Source organism: Ursus arctos, unplaced genomic scaffold, assembly GCF_023065955.2.
Source record: "Ursus arctos isolate Adak ecotype North America unplaced genomic scaffold, UrsArc2.0 scaffold_1, whole genome shotgun sequence".
Classification (NCBI taxonomy): Eukaryota; Metazoa; Chordata; class Mammalia; order Carnivora; family Ursidae; genus Ursus; species Ursus arctos.
Window position 1 is genome coordinate 78,274,247 of NW_026622763.1, and position 16,160 is coordinate 78,290,406.

The following is a 16,160-nucleotide window of genomic DNA, read 5'->3' on the forward strand; positions in this document are numbered from 1 at the left end:
TGGTGTGGCCAGTCCTCACCAGACACCAGCAGTCTTCTCAGATCCATTTGATTCCATCAGTAGCTTAGATGAAAGATAGAAAATAAACAGGATTGCTCGAGGATTTCACAGAAACAGTTCTGGTACCTCATAAATAAAAATTAATAAATAAAATTGGGCAGCTGATAGATACAGCTTTACTCAGGTTATTTTGTTGAGCTGTGCTCGGTTACGTACCAAGCATTTTGAAAGCTTTGAGTTGCCTGAGTTTGGAAATAATCTTGTAGATGTTACTGTATGCTGATATTTGAGCTGTGGAAGCAGATCGCTACAAGGAGAGATTTTTAAGTCACTCTTGGATATTTAGCTTGAGGAAATTCTGGATCATAAATGTCTGAATTAGTTGAAATTCTCTCTCTCTCTATAAAAAATAGCATATACAAACATCTTCATGGATGAAGTTACCCAAAGTCTTGTGATTCCTATTCCACCAATTTGGTAATATGCTATTTTTTAAAAAATTCATTGAAAGGAATATAGATTACTAATATGTGACTATTCATGAGTACATTCTAATTTGTTATAAATTAAATATGCTTTTAAATGTCCAGATTATTAATATTTCTTTTTTTTTTTTTTAAGATTTTATTTATTTATTCGACAGAGATAGAGACAGCCAGCGAGAGAGGGAACACAAGCAGGGGAGTGGGAGAGGAAGAAGCAGGCTCATAGCAGAGGAGCCTGATGTGGGGCTCGATCCCAGAACGCTGGGATCACGCCCTGAGCCAAAGGCAGATGCTTAACCGCTGTGCCACCCAGGCGCCCCAGATTATTAATATTTCTGATAACCACTGCTCCTTGGATACAATATAAAACCAAACTGTATTTTACTTATCTCTTTCTTTGAAAAAGAGGATTGTGTATTAGCATAAACAGGTTCCAAAAGGCTCATTTAATAATTACTGTTTTGGCTAAGCTTTATTTAACACCCATCAGCCCTGACCCAAAGGGAGGAGAAAGTCATACTTGGAGATTTGAAACATTGTAGTTGGTGGGGAGCCTTCTCTTGCCCACTCATTTTTTGAAAGATCATTATTTTCAAGTCTAGATTTATATTCCATGTGTACAGAAGGTTGGATAGGAAATACTGAACCTTGCATAACACGTAGTTTTGTTATCAGCTTGATACATTCTTAGTTTCAGATACACCACCTCCACCACCACCTGTGGAAGAACCAGTCTTTGATGAGTCCCCCCCTCCACCTCCTCCCCCAGAAGATTATGAAGAGGAGGAAGCAGCTGTGGTTGAGTATAGTGATCCTTATGCTGAAGAGGACCCACCGTGGGCTCCAAGGTCTTACTTGGAAAAGGGTAAGTTTCAGAGGGATAGCTAGAGCGATGGGAAGACACCTCTACATAGAAATGGAATTTACTGGTACTAAAGAGAACCTTACTTATTTTTTTACTGATAGGTAAAGTTTTGCTTGCATAACCTATGCAACATCTTATTAATTTAGTTTACAAGGTTCATGATTTTTGAAAGTCACACTAGTAAAATTCTTTGACTATCTGATTTTATATTGATGATTATTTATTCTTACTGAATGTGCTTTTTTATGAGTGGTTTCCATAAGATAAAAAAATTAAAATAGGGCTTTTCTGGAGTGCCTCAGGAAGAGGATGATTTTTCCAATTATTAGTTATTTTAGTGGTATTTTCTATCAGATGTTTTAGGTTAAGCATCTGCATATGAAACTTTCTTCCAAGCAATAATTATGGTTTCTCAGTTCCTTTGTGAAGTAGTAGTATTGGGCATTTTTTAAGTGAAATGTTTCTCTGAATGAAACTTTTCTGACATGACACTTTTGGGACACAGGCTTCAACAAGACTAGCTCAGAAAAAAAATGTATGCTATCTTAAATTTTCTGTTAAGGAAATCAAAGCTACTAACTCACTGGTTTTAAAAATTGACCACATTAAAATCACCTGGGGAGTTTACCCTAACAAATAGTAGACTTCCACTTTGGCCAAGGTAAAGCAACAGTAATCAGTTACCCTCCCTCCTAAAGCAGGAGTGAATCCAGAAAAAGCTATAAAAAATAATAATTTTCAGATATTGGACAATAGGCAGTGGTAGACTATGACCCCATGAAGAAGGAAGTCAAACAAGGTAAACCTCTGATTGTCCTAGCTTGCTAACTGGGGGAAATTTCTGGGCCACAGTGCAAGGAGGTGGAACCCAAACAGAGCCTGGAGATCTCACTGCATAGACAAGGTAGAGATCAGAGTCTTGGGAGGCCACAGAGAAGAAGTAGTTACACAAAGACAGAGGACAGAGCTCTGGAGATCTGCAGAAGGGTCCCTTGAGCCTTTGTCGAATACTCATTTGTACATCTGTGTGAAAAAACTGCCTGAGATTGGAGAAAGAAAACCAGAGAGAAGTATGCAAAAAAAAAATTATTGGAAGTAAAAAGCCTGGGAATAGTTCATGCTCCTGAACCAGCCAGAATAGAAAGACCTTGCAATACACAAGGCATAGAGAAGATAGGCCTCAAAACTGGGTCCCTTTAGCGATGGGGCCAAATTCGCCCAGCACTAAAGCTTGTCCTGGACTGCCCTAACCAGTGCTTACATGCAGACCTTGAAAGCATCCAACCGATTTCAAGTAACTGAATTGATTTTCAGAACAAAATCCAACATTGTTCAAAAGAGTAAAAAAATCTAGGGCACCAAAAAGTTAGATCCACAGTGTTCAGCATCCAATCAAAAATTCCAAGGCATGTAAAAAAAAGCAGGAAAATATAACTAAAAGAAGTCAGTCAATAGAAACAGAGCTAGAAATGACTGAGATGGTGGAATTACAAAACAAGGGTGTTATATAGCTATTACAAATGCGCCATGTGTCCAAGAAAGTAAAAAAGAAAACATAAACACAGAGAAAAGCAGAGTATGTTTAAAAAAAGAGAGAAACCCACATAGAATTTCTAGAGATGAAAAATAACAGTATTTGAAGTGACACTTCAGAAAAGATCAGCAACTTGGATGATACAACAATAAAAACTACCCAAAAGGAGACCTGGAGAGAAACCAAACACAGCAACAGATATGTGGGACAATATCAAGTAGTCTTTATTTGTAGAAATATCTATTTTTTTTTAAGATTTTTTTTAAAATTTATTTATTCAAGAGAGCAAGAGAGCACAAGAAGGGGGAGCAGCAGAGGGAGAGGGAGAAGCAGACTCTCCCGCTGAGCAGAGAGCCTGACACGGGGCTCGATCCCAGGACCCTGAGATCATGACCTGAGCTGAAGGCAGATACTTTACTGACTGAACCACCCAGGCGTCCCAGAGTATATTATCCAATATATAGAAAATCCTACAAGGAATCCACAAAGAAGCTGGTAGAACCAGAAAGCGAGCTTAGCAAGATTGTAAGCTACAAAGTCATTGTGCAAAACTAGTTGGATTTAATTATTTTTTAGAAGATTTTATTTGAGAGAGAGAAAGAGAGAGAGAGTGACACAGATAGAGCACGAGCAGAGAGGAGAGGGAGAAGCAGGCTCCTCACTGAGCAGGGAGCCCGATGTGGGGCTTGATCCCAGAATCCTGGGATCATGACCTGAGCTGAAGACACATGCTTAACCGACTGAGCCACCCAGGTGCCCCAGATTAATTGGGTTTTTATATATGAGCAAGAAACACTTGGTGATTGAAACTTATAAAACCGTACCTTTTGTAGTAACATCAAAAATATGAAACACTTAAGGATAAATTTAATAAAATATATGTAAGACCTATATGATGAAAACAGAAATTAATAAAGGCCTTAAATAAATCAAGATATATATTATGCCCTTTGATCATTATTGTTCAATAATTGGTTTTCTCCAAATTGATCTGTAAATTGAATGCAATTTCAGTAAAAATTCCAGGAGCCATTCTTATAGAAATTGACAAGGGGATTCTAATAGTTATATGGAAATATAAGAGATCTATAGAATCAAAACAGGTTTTTTTTTTTTTTTTTTTTAAGAGTAATGCTGGAGGATTTAAACTAAGGCTACAGTATTTGGGACGGTGTGATGCTGATATAAGTGCAGAAATATATATCAATAGAATATAGACTCTAGAAAAAGATCACACACATTGTTTAACAAAGCTGTCAAGGTAATTCAGTGGGGAAAGGTAGTGTTTTCAACAAATGTGCTATAACAGTTGGCTATCCGTCCTTTGGGGAGCTTACATTAACAAATAGTGGACTTCCATTTCTGGCCAAGGTAGAGCAACAGTCATCAGATTTACTCTAAAACCATTAGGAATGAATCCAGAAAAATTGGTATGGTGAAATAAAGGTAAAAAAATTAACGTTCATGTACTTTCTACCCTTACTTTACCATACACAAAAATTAACTTGAAATGTATTTTAGACCTAATGTACGACCTAAACTATACAACTTCTGGAGAAGAATATAGGAGAAAATCTTTGTGTACGGGGATTAGGAAAAAAAATTTTAGAGAGCACATAAAAACATGACGCTTGAAAGAAAAAATTGATAGATTGAATTCCGTTAAACTTTTCTTCTTCAAAGATTCCGTAAAGAAAATGACAAGGCAAGCCTAGACTGGGAAGAAATTTTGCAAAATAACTCAGTAAGGAGGCAAACAACTTGTAGAAAAAAAATTCGAACACACTTCACCAATTAGATGCATGAATTGCAGATAAGCACATGAGAATATGCTAACCTTGTTAGTCATTAGGGAAATGCAGATTAAAGCCACAGTGAACCAAACTAAATCCCACTACACACCCTCTAGAATGGCTACAGTTAGAAACCCTGACAATACCAGGTCTTGGAGCAAGTGTGGTGAAACTGGAGCTCTTAGGCTTTGCCGGTGAGAGTACAGCGTGTTTCAGTTACTGTGACAAACAGCTGTCAGTTTCTTAGGAAATAGATACTTGCCAAGCTGATCTGGCAATCCCTTCCTACAAATTTACTTAAGAGGAATGAAGATCTATGTTCATGCAAAGACTTGAACTCAAATGTTCATAATTGCTTTTATTCATAATAGCTAAAACCTGGAAACAACGCACATGTCTTTCAACTAATGAATGCATAAACTAGTTGTGGGATATCCATCCATTCAATGGAATACTGTTCAGCAAAGAAAAGGAACAAACTTAGTGATAAAAGCAACAGTATGGATGGATTTCAAGCATTATAGTAATGAGGGAATATACTGAAGACTCATACTTCATGATTCCATTTAAATGAAATGTGAACGATCAGTGGTTTCCAGGGACCAATACTGGTGGGTGAGGAGATTTACATAGGGGCAAAAGGAAACTTTGGGGTGGTGGGCGTGTTCTATATGATGATTGTGGTGGTGGTGGTGGTGATGTATTTGTCATGTATACAGTGTATACTTTTGTCAAAACTTATTGAACTCTGCATGTATGTGGTTGTATTTTGTGTCTAAATTACACCTTAATAAAGCTGTTTTTAGGAAAAAAAATAATAAGCCCAAAGCCCTACAGTAGTAGGGTATGGCTTCGGCCATTGACATGTTTTACAAATTCCCTACCTGATTTTAGCACTGTCCTAGATAAAGTGATGACAGTTTTCAGCTCTGAAAAACCAGTTCAGCTATTCCTTAAGAGAAAAGCACAATGAAAGAAAGGTTTTGCTTTCTAAAAATGTACTCTTCAGTGAGTATGTTAAAATCTGGAGAAATTTGTAAGAGAGGAAAGTGAGTTGCTTTGGTCCAAGTAACTCTTTTAGAGTTTAAAAGAGTATGCCTGAATTGTTCTCTAAGATGTTTTTCAAACATCTGATTTATCTGTTAAGTTCAGATCTTTTAAAACATGAAAATCAAGTGAGCTCTTTCTTACTCTTTCTAGCAAAACAAAAAGAACCAACCGTGCTGTGCTTATGGTTGCTTTTTTGTGCATCAGTGTTAAGGCTGCTGCGTTATAACGCATTTTGTTCGCTTGGACCGTAGGGCCTGGCTTTCAACCCTGCCTGCATTTTAGAGTCACCTAGGCAGCATGTAATGTGTCTGCACCTCCAGACCTAAGAAACCAGAATCCATGGGCATGCATCCCAGGCATCAGAATTTTTTAATTTTTTATTATGTTATATCAGTCACCATAGAGTACATCCTTAGTTTTTGATGTAGTGTTCCATGATTCATTGTTTGCGTGTAACACCCAGTGCTCCGTGCAATCTGTGCCCTCCTTACTACCCATCACCGGCCTATCCCAATCCCCCACCCCCCTCCCCTCTGAAGCCCTCAGTTTGTTTCCCAGAGTCCGTAGTGACTATGCACTCAGGCATCAGCATTTGTTAAAGTTTTTCTGTAATTCCAAGGTTGAGAACCACTGCCGTAGGAGTGGTTAACCTTTGATTACTGCCCATACTAGTCAAATGGAGATAATGTGTATATGTAAGTGTCTCGATTTAACTTGGGTAAAGAACAGGTATTTCTATGTATTTATTATGTGCTTGGCATAATGCAAGTGTTACTGCATATGTAAGGCAATTAGTCTCCCCTTTTTTGCAAACTAGGAAATTGAGGTTCAGAAATAATTTATATAACAGAAAATGTGTTACAAAAAAGACAGTATATAATAGTCATTAATGATAATAAAAGAAGCTAACATTTATATAATGTTTACTTATCATAAACAAGGCCCAGGGCTATATCTTATATGTACATTGCTTCATTTAATATAACAATGTTATATTGTTTTAAGGTGTTAGCACTATTGTAATTCCCATTATACAAAAAAGAAGCTTAGGAAAGTTAATTATGTTCTGTAAACTTACAAGTGCTAGAGCTGGAATTTGAACTAGGTGGTATAACCCTAGAGCCCACATTCTCCCCGCCCCACCCCACCCCTAGAGCCCACATTCTTAACCACTGTCCTAAGCTTGATCTCAGACCTGGGATTGAGTCTTTGCTGTACTTTTTATTAGCGTTAAATTCTTCATGGCAAACCTCAACTTATTTGTCAGTGCCCATTTTATATCCCTTCCTTCTATCAAGCCATCCGTTCTTGTGTTCTTCCAGCTCAACGATGTAACTTCTTGGTAGAAGTATAAATAATGTATAGTAACTTGTCAGATACCACTTCTGTCCGCACAGGACTATGATAGTCTCTCGTTCACCTTTGTATCTCAAAAATCAGCATGGATGCTCCATTAATGATTGTCAAAAAGTGAATAGTGCCATTAGTTGTATCTGGGGATTCCAGAAAGCTGCTCAGAGGACATGGCATTTGTGGTGTGTCTTGAATGATGAGTAGGAGTTTCTCAGGCAAAGAAGAAAGATAAGAAGGGCCATCCAGGCAGAGGGAATCCTCAGAGTGAGTCATGGCGGTTTGGGATATGGGGAGTAGTGTCACGTGTAACATGGTGGATTGTAGGGAGAGGGCGGGATATGAGTGTAGTAAGGGAAGTAAGTTGTAGGTAGTAGTGAGAAGCCTCGAATACCAGCCTGAGCTGTGTGCGTTTTTTTTTTTTTTAAATCTAATGGTAAAGAGAAATTGTGGAATATTTTTAAGCAGGTTAATAATAAGTTCCCATGAACTTAAATATTTTAACTTTTCTGTTTTTTTAAGATAAACTGGTAATGGTGTAGAGCACATTAGGCAGTAAGAAAAATAGGAATTGGGAAGACCAGGTTGGATACCTTCCTAAGCAAGAGATGAGGGCCTCAACTGAGGCCATAATGCTGAGAATCTTGTTCACATAAATAGGTAGATGCAAATGGAAGTGTTTCTCAAGTGACACTGTCACTCAATTTTTTTTTAACTCTTTTGAGAGTTATCTTCCAAAAATCAAATAATGTTCTGCCTTAAAAAATTATGTTCAATCATGTCTCAGCTGATAACTCCAGTATAGTATTTCTTAAGTTTTGTTAAAAGCAAAGGAATGGAAGTAACTTGCAAACAGGTTGGGTTGATCAGTCGAGTCATTCTTTCTTAATATTGCACTGTATTTTGAATTGTCCATTTGGCACCCATAGCTGTTTTGTACTTCGATAGTCCATAATTAAGGATAAATAGGAAAGGAGAATTTTTATGACTGATGTCTGATTGAAGGTGTCTCCAGCAGACCAGTTTTATGAAGCCATATATGATAGATATAAAATTTTTTTTAAATTCCAGTATAGTTAACATACAGCGTTATATTAACTTCTGGTGTAAGGAAGTAGTATTTTTAAAGTTGAGAAACTAGAAAATGTGTCTATAAAATTATGTCACTCATATTGCTTAGAAAATCTTTAGGTATGAAGTGATAGGTATATTCTTAAAGACTGCCGCCCTGACTAGGGCAATGACTGGTGATAATGGAGAAAAGTGTTTAGCTTTGAGAGATTTAGGAGGTAGAATTAGCAGGACTTGAGGGATATTATCCTCCTAATTACTTGCAGTGGGTTTGCATTTCCAGAAGCATCAAGAATGTTATCAACTCAAAGAAAAACTAAAAGATATTAGGTTGACCAGAACTACTAAGTACTCTGCATATCTTGTATTCTCTTACATTTAGTTAAACGTCTGTGTTATCTAACTGTATTTGTATTGAGGTGTTTGGTTATATTTTGAGAAGTACACACTACAAACTCTTCCTAGGCTCCTCTAAAGTATTTTCTGGTATCCTTAAGAGATTACTATAATGGCAAATATTCAGAGATTAAGAAAGCCATTTAATTTTTACTAAAGCAAGCCAGAAACAAAAATTAACTAGGGCAAGTCACACTAAATCTTATTAAGTCCCTGTTGTAGTTTTGTTTTCTTATTTATGTGAGGATTATGTTTGCATGAGACACTAACAAAGTCAGTATATACTTATCAGCATGATGGCTCGATGGAGATTTTACTGAGTGGAATTCCGAGTGGTATAATAAGGGTACAGAGGATCCTTTTACAAAAATAAATCTTCATGTGGAGTTGAGCAAGTTATAAGGTATCCCAATTTAACTAAACTGTTGAGGTCTAATGATTAGCAACCAGAAATTGTCTCAGATATTATTACCAAGTTATTTAAGCAGTGAAAATTACAGGAGAGCTGACAGGTATCTGTTTTCTTAACCCTTTTGGCCCGTCATTGTGGATATGTTAAACGGGCATAATGCAGCCTGTGTTTTGAAAGAATATATATAGCAGACTCCCTTATTGACACATAGAACTCGTGGGAATTCAACTACTTACTCTACTTCATGAATAGGTACAGGCTCTAGAAAGTCGGAGATGTAAATCCGCTATTCCCTTATTCTCATTTTCTCACTTGCCTTTTATGGTGCATTTTACTGCATTAGTATAGTTCGCATGTTTAAAGATACGTGTTTTACGATGTGGTGCTTTGACACGCGCTCAGCTGAGGTAGCAGCCATCGTCCCGATTCTGGGATTGTGCATCTTTCTTCAGTAAGGTATTTTTCCATAGGCTCTTCAAGGGTAAGTTTGACTAAATGTGATTTTTTTTTCTTTTTTGCCTTTTATAAACTGTTTTGAACCTACCCTCTCCAAGATGGGATTCCATTGTATATAACTGGGTATTAGAAAAAAAATTAGTCTGTGTTTAGAAAGTCACTGAAGTGCTGTAGCAGTTGGGAAAGGATGGATATTCATTTATTTGTTTCTTTCTGGAGATGTTATTCTTTTCACATTCTTTTTTTTCCCCCTCTAGTTGTGGCAATTTATGATTATACAAAAGACAAGGAAGATGAGCTGTCCTTTCAGGAAGGAGCCATTATTTATGTCATCAAGAAGAATGATGATGGTTGGTATGAGGGAGTTATGAATGGAGTGACTGGGCTCTTTCCTGGGAATTATGTTGAGTCTATCATGCATTATTCTGAGTAAAGCTCAGCAGCGCTGTGTTTCCCTCACAGGAATAGTCAGGTCTTCCCAGATTATCAAAAGGCCCTGGGGATTCCCCTCCAGTGAAATGAAGGAAGGATACAAATGACACAAACTACTTATGTTTTTTTTGGTTTATTCCCCAGTATTAAAAAAGTAAGCTGAATCTGAACTAATGGATCTTTCTGCCATTATTTGTACTACGCTGAGCTGTTTGGATGAAAATAAAGTGGCCATTTCTAAATATGTCAGAGGCATAACAGCATATAACTCTGTAAAACAAATCAGGTTAAGACTGATTCAGAAAATCTGGGATCTTTCTCAGGAATACTGTACACCCCTGGGATTTCTCATCCTGCAGAACCGTGGCATTGGAGGTTCTTCAGTGCCTGTGCTACAGGGTCAGCCTCGTGGCCCTAGTGCCGGACCCTAGCCCCACACTTTCTTCCACTTGTATGAGGAGGAGCAAACTAGTATTTAAATATCATCCTTCACCATTTTTATAACTATTTCGATGGCTTATTTCCTCTTAACCCTGTAAATTCTGCATTCTCTCAGCACTTGAGTGCACAAATGAGTTAATGCTGCTGACTTGCATCCTTCATGTTTTTCAGTTTGTAGATTGAGGAGGATGAAATGAGCCCCCAGACATTCTGGGGGTGGTTAACAATGCTGGTTTCATTTTGATGTGCTGCTGCTGCATGCGACTGCACTGCCACTGGTGGCTTGTGGGCCCAGACGTGTGGCCACCTGGCTCACGTACCGAAGTAGGCGTGTGAAGCTAGACGTGAGGTTCCTGAGGTTCCGGAGAGCACGTTCTGCTCATCGGCATCCTAGACCATTGCTTTAGGTGGTTTCCAGGAGGAGAATCTTGGAGGTCAGACCAGCTATTTCTTTACTTCTTCCACTATTTAGGAAAACATTCTTTTTTGGAAAAGAGCAGTTATTTTCAAGTCTCTTGACAGTCACTGGGAATCAAAGGCTTGCTACTGTGCTCCCTGATTTTAATGGTCAGTGTCAGCTGCTGCTGAGTTTACGCATTTAGTTCTAGGAAAGGTAAATCCTCTCCCAGTTTTGTGATTGGCTTTTGAAGCTGCTGCTCTTGGCAAGAATTCGCACCTTGTATCTCAGACTAAGAATAGTGGGCTATGAGGGCCACATACTCACCCAAATGCATAGATAAAAATTAAGGTAACTTTGAGCGAAACAATAACAAGTGTTTTTTCCTGTCTGTACAAGTTATAGCTTCACATTCAGTGGAGTCTGTAAGGCAGTTGGCTTTTTTAGTCATCACTTCTTTAATCAGTGTAAGATACTGGAAAAGTCCAGGAGCGCTTGCTGTTCAGCAGCTGGATACTGTGGTGAGGACCCAGCTCACAGGCCCAGAGCTGCCATGGGTTTGTCCTCGTCCCAGGGACTTCGCCAGGTGATTTCCCGGTGCTGGGTGAAAAGGGGAGAGGCGATCACTGCATTTATTTCAAATGAAGGCCTTGAACAGGAGAGTGTAGGTAGAGGAATATGACTGAAAAATGAACAGGTGCACTAGTGTACGAGGGAATTCAGATGGTGTAAGCAGAAGTTAATATTCCACTTGTAGATCTGTTTTCTGAGCACAAAACTTCATCACCATTTAACAGACCCAGATACAGAGTTCCCGTATCAAGACTTTTTGTTTTAAAGTTACAAGGGTTTTCCCCCACACACTGCAAGTTAGTTGTTTTGCTTTTAGATTTAACATTTTGAATTTAGTGTTAACTTGCCTCCACTTCTTGCTTTTGTTAGGTCATCTTGACATTCTTTATGCCCTGTTTTCCTTTAAAGTAATGGCCCTGAGTGTCCTCTGAGCCTTCAGGTTCATTATGAACCAAGACTCTCTACCTGGGTAGGTTAAACTCTTCTTAGTGTTGGTGTATAACTAGGAAAACTGTTTTGAAATTTAGGTGTGTTCCAGTTTTTACTTAAATAGCTTTGTGCTGAGAAAGCTTAGTGGATTTTTAAGGCAAGAGGGTATTTTGAAATCCTATAAAGTATTCACAGCTCAGACCTACTGAAGCAGAGATGATAATTGTGCAAAGAAGTTGGTGGTGGTCAGCTTCCCTGTTGGACCCCTGCTGGACTGTGGCATGTAGAAGACCTGAAGCAGAGGGGCTCCATGGGTCAGCTGACTTTTTCTATATTATTTAGTACTAATGTATACAGTTGTTTTAAAAACACCTGTTGGATTTTCTGCATATTTTAAATTTTTGTACAGTTTTGAATTCTATATATTGTCTTGGAAGGATGCTATGTAATGATGATGGGCCAGCCCTACAGTAATTGGAGACTTTTAATGTATGTAATATTTCATAGATTGCATGCTATTAATAGTCTGTGAAGGTAGTATTTCTTGATTTATCGTAAGTTCCCCCCCATTTATCTTTTTACGAACTACAGGATGGTTGGTAGTAGGAATTCCAAATGAATGCAGAAGTCTTACAGGCGACGTAATATTGTGGAAAAGATGATCCAAGTCTAAAATCTGACTTGTAAGCAACCATTTTAACAGGATAGAGGGAATCTAATGGGAGAGGGGATTGTTTTTTCCTTCTTGAAGTGCTGCTTCTCCTTAAAATAAAAGTGACTTAGTCGCCTCCCCCCTTTTGGTACTACTATTTGAAAGGCCATGGGGAGATGAATGAAAATACACTTTCTTGTTGACCTTATGGCCAAGGCAATATATCAAAAACCAAAATAGTGTCAAGATCTAGACCTGAGAGATTCAGCCTGCAGTATTTGGAGTAAATATGAATCTTTTAAGATGTCTCATTCAGTATTCTCCAATTTTTTTTGGCTACTTGCTTTCTGTCTCCCTCAGGGGCACCTGCTGTTCCCGTCTTAGGGTTGGCAAGGGCCTGCTTCTTTTGCTCTGTTCCTAGGAAGTCACTAGGTGAGACATTCTTATCCCTCCCTTTCTTTCCCCCCTTCTGCTGCTGCTGTTACTTTCCCCTCTGGACAGAAGGTTTGTGCATCTTTACGGTGATGTTGTGATGGAGCTGTGCCTCCCTAACAGTCTTATGTTGATTACAGGTGATTACTTAGGATTTTTCTGCTTTTGAGAGGCATCAAAATGGTGGTAGTTTGCTTTTATCCTTTTGTGTTCATTTTCTTTTAGCAGGTACTTTTCTGCATTAAACTGTTCCTTTATTTTTTTTATTACGTTTTCTCCTCGGTGGAGAGAGCATGACATGTCCTGAAGGCCACCTTTCCCTTGGAAAAGGGTTTGATGGAGGAATTGGCAGGTGACTGCCAAGTCTTTGAAAAGAATGGGGATCTGAATCACTTCCCATCTGTTCACTTCTGAACTTCTCTGGCCAGGAACTCCTGACTGGTGTTAAGGTGACGATTTCCCTCACATGATATTTACTTAGAATCATAGAATTTTAGACCTACATGAGATTTTAAAAAAACATTTAGTTCATTTTCATTTTAACTGATGAGGTTAGAAGTTTCATTTCAGGTAACAGCTAATTAACAACAGAATTCCTGACTCAACACCTGTATTCTTTCTACAGCTGTCTTAATATGCTGTAGGTTTCTTTTAAAATTATGAGTGTTACTTGATGTCTTCAGGAGGATACTTGAAAAGATAGGCTGTTTCGATAAATAGCATCAGTATTGAAACTGTTTAAAGGAGTGCACTAAGCACAACTTAATTCGTGAATATAATCTTCATGTTAACCCTTCTACTACACTCAGTACTATGTAGCAAAAATAGGTTACCTGATTTTAGCACTGGCAGGAGCACAGCAAACAGCCTTATTTGAGAGAGCCTTATAAAACAGTTCTTAAACAGAGGCATTGTGCTCATAACCTTATGTTTACTTTATGCCTGTTTCTTGAGAATTTCATAATTCTTAAAAAAAATTCACAAGTAAAATGATAGGGCCTAGCTGTGTATAAATGATCCTTGCTCAATATCTTGAGATTTTTTTGTAAAAAACACAAAAACAAAAAGCTTATTTTCACATTACGATGGGAATGTCTTTTGCAACTTCAGAATTCTATGGAAAAGCAGTTTTTCATATTTTGTGTCCATGCATCTTTTTTCTTAAAATGGTTTACAAAAAAGAATGTTAAACAACTTGTGATCTGGCCAGTTGTATTTTTAAGCTCCTGCAGGGAGGATTGGTGTCCTGAGTTGAACAGAAATCATGCAGGAAAACTTGAGGGAGCAAGTCTGTTGCCAGTAATGTTTCTTGTGTGTGCCATTAAGCCACCTCCAGCTGAGTGGGGGAATATTCACTTTTTAATTTCAAAATTGTATTTGAAATTGTTGCTGTGTACTAAGAACTTGACCTAAATAAAATTCTACAAAGTATGAAAAGTCCAAATGTCTTGTGACTGTTTTTATGCAGGTAACCAAAGAGGTTACTGAGGTGGTGAATCGAAGTGTATAGGAGAGTCCTTTCCTGTTGCTCTAACGTAACATGAGGGTTTTCTGATCACTTGTCCCTAAATACAATTCTTTTAATAAAAAGCTTTTTTTTTTTTTGCCCTCGTTTGACAAACGATAGTGATTCATAAATACATTATAAATACACATTTATACATACCTTGACATGGCAGGTCAACACGGAATTGTGATACCAAAGCTTTGAAACAACAAGCATCCCTTTTTGGATTTGGTTGTACTTTGTTTAAAGAAAAAAAAAAATCTTAGATTAAATAGCCAAAGCTTTCTCTCTCCTCTGTTGGTACAAACTGAAGTTTAACCAGTTGAGCATATCAAGTTGGAGTTGAATTTACCTTCCCACTTAATTTGTTCTTACTGCACATCTTGTTTGTTCATGGGCACCCCAACATAAACAGCGAAAACCAAATTTAAACCATGTTTAAATGAAATCTATGTATTCTTTTTATTAAGGATTGGGTAAGCTGACATAATGAAAACACAGAACTGAAAACAAATTTACACTGACTGTATGACTACTGTCCTAAGCCATTACAATAGTTCACCAACAGTAACTCGTAATTTGGAAAATAACTTAATCCAGCAGTAGAACAAAAAAAACATCATCAGTAGTACTGAATATATCTCTCTCATATATATATATATATATATATATATCTATATATAGGTTTGCACAATCAGGGAGCAAGGCACATAATGAAATGAGAGCGTACATTTAAGCAGAAGAAAATAGCAACAAAGCTGAAAGAAAAATTGTAACTTCACCTTTACCAAGCTGTGCATAATCATAATCTTGAATAATGTTCTCTATCGGGTACTTTATAATGCAGTTCCTTTTGCCTTCTTTTTCATGCTTTAAAAAACTATATTCCTACATTGTATCTATTTATTTATGGCAAAGCTCCCACAGCCTAGGTATCAGTGTAAGCCTTGACTCCATTTTGTCAAGAAATGGGAAAAGGAGCAATCCCAGTTAAATATGTGCAACTTTCCTTTAAAACAGTAAACAATGTTTTTACAACGTTTAGCACAAGCTAATGATATTGTAAATGTACATTTCTATAAAAGGAGTTCACTAGTGGCTAATGATAAAATTAAGCAAAATCATTTGAAACATTCCAGTTAATGCTTATTTTCTAGGAGGGATTATTTACAAGTAGAAAAAAAAATATATAGGAAGTAGGAATCATGAAAAATGGCAGTTTTTGGTATTAGGTTACAATAAATCTGACAAACAATGGACAGTTCCCCAAATGCAAAGACTTTCTGAAAGTGCTGCAAGCATGTTCTGCCTAAGAAGAGGTTGAGGCTTCAACAGTTAAGAGCTTGGTATTAATAGCCACCCGTCATCAACCTGGTCACTTCTGAGCTTAGCCATCTGTTATGTAGTATTTGCCGTCACCCTGACTCGACTCACTTCTCTAAATGTCTTTGGTACAAAGCGGCCAGACCCCATTCAGGTAGATGAAGCCATCTCTTGCGAGACAGACACTTTCTCTGTTTTTGCGCAAACTACAAATACTCATCTTCCTTCTCTTTCATTAGCACCTCAAAGTTTGCTTGTTGGATTTTTTTTTTTAAATGCTATTCCTCCAAAAGAGTTCAAGGCACTGGGGATTGTAGCAGATAGTGTCTTCTCTTCAACAAAGAGCAAACAAATTGGAGATTTTTTCCCTTATGTGTTTATCAAGTATATTGTTTTTACTTAGCAAATTTATTCTACAGCTAAATTTCAGGTTCCTTTTACATGTAGACCTTCTGAGGGCACAGTAAGAAGACAGCACTTGTTTACTTGGAGGGATACACCAGTAAAAGTGTAGAAATGTTCTATTGAATTTTTAAAGGAAAATCTTACAAGACAGTGGGAT

General features: G+C 37.6%; 1 protein-coding gene across 11 annotated transcripts in view; it reads left to right on the top strand.

The window, feature by feature from the left end:
• Positions 1-14,212, top strand: part of ABI2 (abl interactor 2) — a 115,129-nt gene extending 100,917 nt beyond the window's left edge. For all 11 annotated transcript variants that reach the window (XM_026492143.4, XM_044381241.3, XM_026492140.4 and 8 more), the window contains 2 exons: positions 1,177-1,350; positions 9,670-14,212. In XM_026492143.4, the coding sequence (XP_026347928.1) occupies positions 1,177-1,350; positions 9,670-9,845 (350 nt within the window). In that variant the 3' untranslated portion in view covers positions 9,846-14,212. The remainder of the gene's footprint in view (positions 1-1,176; positions 1,351-9,669) is intronic.
• The last annotated feature ends 1,948 nt before the right edge of the window (positions 14,213-16,160 follow it).